At 52.3% G+C, this 6,995-nt stretch overlaps 1 protein-coding gene across 1 annotated transcript in view; it reads right to left on the bottom strand.

The window, feature by feature from the left end:
• The window catches only part of RSBN1 (round spermatid basic protein 1), a 54,004-nt gene extending 48,242 nt beyond the window's left edge, over positions 1–5,762 (bottom strand). Inside the window, exon 1 of the mRNA XM_018569805.1 lies at positions 5,324–5,762. Coding sequence (XP_018425307.1) covers positions 5,324–5,741 — 418 coding nt within the window. The 5' untranslated portion in view covers positions 5,742–5,762. The remainder of the gene's footprint in view (positions 1–5,323) is intronic.
• Positions 5,763–6,995: the final 1,233 nt, after the last annotated feature.

Below are 6,995 nucleotides of genomic sequence, written 5' to 3'. Positions count from 1 at the left end.
GTCATGCACCGAAAGCTCAGTGGACTCTTCCTTAATATCCACAGTATGCCCTATGGCTTTCAACAGCTCATCTGTCTCACATGATGGAAAAAGGAATTTCGTAGCTGGACTGCTACGCAACTCCCCCTCCGACTCATCGTGATCCTGTGACTCATCCTGAGAACCCGAGGATTCACTGGGCGCTTGCTTGCTCACTGTGCTTTCTGCGTATCCCATAGAGCTGCCTGCCCCCGAAGTACCTGGCAAACTAGTATCCACTAGTGTACTCACCGGGGTCTGGAGCGCCGACCTGAAAGACTGAAATGTAGTAACAATTTCCTCTCTCATTGAGTCCAAAAGCCCCTTAAACATTCCGGCTGACTCTTTTGCAACTATTTTCTCTAAACAAACTTTGCACAAGGGTTTGGACCATGAAGCTGACATTTTTGCAAAGCAAGAGGCACACTTCTTCCCTTTTGGGCGAGAGCAACCTGCTTCAGCGAGGGGCTTGTCCTCCACGGCTCTGACCTGCGTAAGACAAGAGTGATGCCATCAGCCAGTGCTCTGCCCGCATGCAAACCATGTTACACATAACACTACCCAGCTTGTCCTGTAAACAGGCCCCCAATACAAGCCAGGTAAAGGAAGGGGAGAATCTACAAAGCAAACTCGCCTACCTTAGCGCCCGTGCCATGCTCTCCCAGATCTGGAGTAGCAGCACCCGGCCCGGCATCTGTGGGCATCCTGCAGCTCACTGCCGACCACGCTATCGACCCTCTCCTGACGTCCCCACCGGCCTAGGTCGGTTATGGACAGTGTACAGCTGATGAGTGGACCAACTCCCTTCACCGTTCACGGGACACTCTGCCCGGTTAGTCGTGGCCGAGCGGCGTCTGCTGTTATCTGAGCTCACAGCTCCTTATGTGTCTCCGGCGCGAGGCTGCTTCCGAACCCGGAAGTGACACGCCCGGAAGTGCGTCACCGCATGCGACGACGCGGCACGCACTACGGATGCCGCCGGTGCCTAAAAGTGACGTCACCCGCTCCATTCCAGCCTTCCACCACCGACACCAGCAAGGGGCCCAGAGACGCTGCAGCCCTCCGCGCGAGGCCAACACCCCCACGCTGCTGAAGACTGCACCGCTCCCCATACCATCAGGTAAGTGCCCGCCACGCTGCGAGGTATCCGGGACCCCTGGACTACAGCCCCCAGCTGCCTCCAGTCCCCGTACCCCTCTAATGCTGCCCCTGTTGTCACCATCTCATGTCCACAACAGGGGCTCAGGCACACTCCAGGTTATTACACCTTGCCACTGCTGTACACCAGGGGGGGGCCACCATCTGGCGCCTACTCACGTGCAGGAGGATGGTTGCCTTCCCTGAGTGATGGAAGGGAACCTTGGCCAGAAATCGGGTGGGGTGTCCGATAGGGAATCTCAAAACATTACGATGTCCCTGTGTAGCCGGCGGAAACACAAAAAAAAAAACTGACTTGGGATGGAAGGGGGAGTCTATTTATTTAATGTGGTTGATGTGTTTCCTGTTGCAGGCAGGCGGTGCCTATATCTCGATGGCTGTCCTGGAAGATGACTGGGGAAAACGATGATTGCACTACACATGTTGGGTATCGGTGAGAGTGAGAGCAAAAAATTCTAAGGCCAATATTTATGCGGATCTCAAAACTGATGATGGCCTGTAGGGGTTTTTAAAGCGTCTATGGCCATTTTGGGGTACTGAAATTTGCCGCTGTTTCACAGACACACACAATTTTTAACCTGGGCATGTTGGGGATCTAGTTACTTGTAACCTCATCTTTTATTTTTTTTAAAAGGGCATTTTAATGTGTTTTGGAGCACTAAAATTTAACTTGAGTGCATTTTTCACTAGATTTTTGGGTTTGATAATATGTTGCGCCAATATCATGCAACATGAAAATTTGCAACTGCCACCATTTTATTCCACAGGGTCTCAAGCTTTCAGAAAACATATGTTTGGGGGTTTGAAGTACTTTTTAGGCCTAAAATGTGGATTATAGCACGGGTGCAAAAAAATTAAGGCCTCGGACATTAAGGGGTTAAATATACAGTTACAGTAACCTAATTAACATGTTTTACTTTAACCCGAGTACTTATTGTAGCTTTTCTATTTAGATCATTACATGCATCTGCAGAGGATTTTGCTATATTTTACAAGTAGTTGTCCATTTCCTAAAAAGAAATCCCATGAAGGAAAAAAAAAAACCCCAAGACACACAGTGTGCATTCCTGCTGTCACATCCCTTACTCTCTAGGCAACATACCCATAAACACTTACTGCATTCCCAAAAACACACAAACATGACATTTACCCCTCATTACACACAACCCCTTTAACACCTCAAACTAGTAGTGATCAATTTGAAAAACAGGAGGGACTCCAGTGGGCCCCTGAAATTCCCAGAGGGCCACACAATTGAATGTTTTCATGCATTGAGATGCATTGTGTTGAGTAAAAGGTGCCCATACACTTTGCGATTATCGCACGATAATCGCAGGAAATCCCACGATTGTACGATAGGCGTGCGACCCGTTTCTACTGTACGGTCGCACGTCTTGTCTAACGAGCATGTTTGAAAACCCGCCGAGAATCGTACGATTGTCGGCGGGTTTGTGGCATGCCCGTGTTACAAATGCCAAACGGGCCAGTGTGCGAGAGCGCACACTTGGGGGGCGAGCTTTCGATGATCGCAAGTACGATCGGCCTGTCCAAGATGGGCAGATCGTACAAGCTTTTAATTCGCTTACAACCATCGCAAGACAAAAAAAAGTGTGTGTATGGGCACCTTTAGGCTGGCCATTCAAACTTAAATAGGCTGTAACGTACCAAAATGTCGGTAACGTTGCATATTTATATTGCAAACTGATGACAAAAGGGACAGCAATACAAACCCCCAACATTGGTACAAGCAACCACAACCCTAACCCCCCAGCATTGGCACAAGTGATCGCAATAATAACCACCAGCATTGGAAACCATCAATAACAAGAATCCCAGGTATTGGTAACAGTGAGCGCAATGACACCCCAGCATTGGTACCAGTGAACGCAATAATAACCCCCAGCATTAGTGGCAGCAATCGCAATAACAACCCCTAGCATTGGTTCCATTGGCAGTACTACAAACCACCCCATTTAGTGGTAGTTTGGTCAGTGGCAGTGCCATTAGCCCCGTCCCCATAATAACCACCCCCAGCACTGGGGACAGCGGCCGGAGTAAGCACCCTCAGAACTCATGCCAGCGGGCACATTTATCATCCCGAGCGCTCGTGCCAGCGAACACAATTATGACCCCTCCCTCCACTGGTGTCAACAGGCACAATTATAACACCCAGTACTAGTGGGCGCAATTACAACCCCACGGAGTTCTGTCAGTGCCGGGTACTAGAAAACAGAGGGTGTTAAAGCACCTGGCATTCTACTGCAGCTCTCCAAACTGTCCATAGGTGCCAGACCTAGCCCTGGATAGGGCCATCTGAATGATGGATACCAGGACAACACACATAACCAACTCATATACAATGGGCATCTCAGACATACGCACATGCACACCCCCTTCGCATGCCTGGCACCCCACACATGTACACACCCCTTCACATGCCTGGCCCCCCACCCATGTACACACCCCTTCACATGCCTGGCCCCCCACCCATGTACACACCCCTTCACATGCCTGGCCCCCCACCCATGTACACACCCCTTCACATGCCTGGCCCCCCACCCATGTACACACCCCTTCACATGCCTGGCCCCCCACCCATGTACACACCCCTTCACATGCCTGGCCCCCCACCCATGTACACACCCCTTCACATGCCTGGCCCCCCACCCATGTACACACCCCTTCACATGCCTGGCCCCCCACCCATGTACACACCCCTTCACATGCCTGGCCCCCCACCCATGTACACACCCCTTCACATGCCTGGCCCCCCACCCATGTACACACCCCTTCACATGCCTGGCCCCCCACCCATGTACACACCCCTTCACATGCCTGGCCCCCCACCCATGTACACACCCCTTCACATGCCTGGCCCCCCACCCATGTACACACCCCTTCACATGCCTGGCCCCCCACCCATGTACACACCCCTTCACATGCCTGGCCCCCCACCCATGTACACACCCCTTCACATGCCTGGCCCCCCACCCATGTACACACCCCTTCACATGCCTGGCCCCCCACCCATGTACACACCCCTTCACATGCCTGGCCCCCCACCCATGTACACACCCCTTCACATGCCTGGCCCCCCACCCATGTACACACCCCTTCACATGCCTGGCCCCCCACCCATGTACACACCCCTTCACATGCCTGGCCCCCCACCCATGTACACACCCCTTCACATGCCTGGCCCCCCACCCATGTACACACCCCTTCACATGCCTGGCCCCCCACCCATGTACACACCCCTTCACATGCCTGGCCCCCCACCCATGTACACACCCCTTCACATGCCTGGCCCCCCACCCATGTACACACCCCTTCACATGCCTGGCCCCCCACCCATGTACACACCCCTTCACATGCCTGGCCCCCCACCCATGTACACACCCCTTCACATGCCTGGCCCCCCACCCATGTACACACCCCTTCACATGCCTGGCCCCCCACCCATGTACACACCCCTTCACATGCCTGGCCCCCCACCCATGTACACACCCCTTCACATGCCTGGCCCCCCACCCATGTACACACCCCTTCACATGCCTGGCCCCCCACCCATGTACACACCCCTTCACATGCCTGGCCCCCCACCCATGTACACACCCCTTCACATGCCTGGCCCCCCACCCATGTACACACCCCTTCACATGCCTGGCCCCCCACCCATGTACACACCCCTTCACATGCCTGGCCCCCCACCCATGTACACACCCCTTCACATGCCTGGCCCCCCACCCATGTACACACCCCTTCACATGCCTGGCCCCCCACCCATGTACACACCCCTTCACATGCCTGGCCCCCCACCCATGTACACACCCCTTCACATGGCTGGCATCACACCCCTTCACATGCCTGGCACCCCACACATGTACACACCCCTTCACATGCCTGGCACCCCACACATGTACACACCCCTTCACATGCCTGGCACCCCATACATGTACACACCCCCTTTACTGCCTGACACACCATACATGTACACACCCCCTTTACTGCCTGACACACCATACATGTACACACCCCCTTTACTGCCTGACACACCATACATGTACACACCCCCTTTACTGCCTGACACACACACCTCCCCTTTCATACACACCCCCTCCCTCCTGGCACAGGCCTGTTCTCTCACCTTTTTTGACAGTCCTTAAGGGGGTCTCTCCGTCCTCATTCTCTTTCTTGGTGCGGTGCTTCTTCTTGCTCTTGTCCCTAGGCCTGTCCGCTTGTTTCGGGGTGAAGATGGCCGGGGTGATGGGGGGTTCAGGGATGGCAGTATGTGGCAGGCCTGTAGGAGGCAGCTCCTCTTTGCCATGGTGGTGATGGTGGTGTTTGTGGTGATGATGATGGTGGTGATGGTGACAGCTGTGGTGGGTGTCATTGGCCAGCTTCCTCTGCTTAGCCTCCTTCTCGTTCAACTCGTCCCCGTCATCTAGTTCGCTTTTCTTCTTTCTCTTCTTCTCCGAGCAGGGCGAACCCTCCCTCCGCTTCTTCTTACGGCCTGCCTTGGCTTTGTCCCTCTCCTCAGCAAACGTACCAAGCTGCGCGGCCATTTCCCTAACGACGACTTTTAAATGGCCCGACGTGTTTCGATGGCGCATGAGCGTTGCGTGAAGCACTGTGGGACGTGTAGTCTTTCCATCCACCTATCACAGGCGCCAGAACTCAGAAAGGACGCATGCGCAGCGCCTTGCTTGTTCATGGGAGTTGTAGTTGTGAGCAGCAAGGGCTGTAGTCCTAGGACGGAGATCGTGCCTGGGTGCACGGAGCCTCTGACGTCATTACTGCTCCCTGTTAAGTTAACCTCTGAGAGGCCGGTTGTTTACATTCTGCCGCAATTCCGCTGGAAATCATTAATTTCCGGATACCTGTTCGGGCGACGTCATACTGTGTGTGTACTGTGTTGTAGTAGTCGTACATTAATGACTAGTCCTGGTTGCAAAAACTTAAGTAACCTCTGTCAGAGAGAATGAATGTCACGACGCACAGTATACAGTTGCCTGACTACTTGTTTTTTTTCTGCGAAGGCTTTTTAAAGAGCCCACTCTGCGTAGACTAGAGAAATCATTTTTGTGCATTGTATACCCTAAACCATATGTAAAACCTTAAGGCCCCCCAGTCTATAGTTTAACCACTTGAAGACCAGGTGTTTAGACCCCCTTACTGGCCAGGCCAATTTTCAGTATTCAGCGCTGCGGTACTTTGACTGACATTTATTCCGTCATGCAGCACTGTACTGAAATTAATTTTATACCATTTTTGGGGGACAGATAGAGCTTTCTTTTGGTGGTATTTAATCACCACTGGGGTTTTTTAATTTTTTATTATATTTCAGAACATTGTGAAAAATGTTTTTTTACATTATGTTAGGAAACAATTATTATTACTCAATTGTTTTGTAAAATATAAAAGTCGGGGGTCACGTCGGGTAAATAGACACCAAACATGTCATGCTTAAATATTGAGCGCACCCGCGAAACCGCAAAAAACGACCATACCCAAAATTGACTATAGGCGACGCTTTAAAAGCTTTTACCGCTCATCAGCTCAGTCCCCATTCACACTGCGCATTTTGCGCAATATCGCCTGATTTGTCGCGCGATATCGCGCAAATGCTTGCATTGAGCAAGCTAGAATCGTGGCAAAATCTGCTCCAAAAAGGGTCCTGCTGTAACGACCCACGACAGCAGGACCCTTTGCCACATTGCCAAGCATTGGAGAGCGATATCGCAAGGTAAATAGCCGCGATATCGCAGGAATTACCACGCGATAAATCGCTCAGTGTGAACGGGGCCTTAGTGTTATCA

Source organism: Nanorana parkeri, unplaced genomic scaffold (genome assembly GCF_000935625.1).
Source record: "Nanorana parkeri isolate BGI_ZX_2015 unplaced genomic scaffold, ASM93562v1 scaffold1401, whole genome shotgun sequence".
In the NCBI taxonomy this organism is placed as follows: domain Eukaryota; kingdom Metazoa; phylum Chordata; class Amphibia; order Anura; family Dicroglossidae; genus Nanorana; species Nanorana parkeri.
Note: the sequence above shows the minus strand (reverse complement) of the source record. Positions and strands in the feature narration are given on the sequence as shown.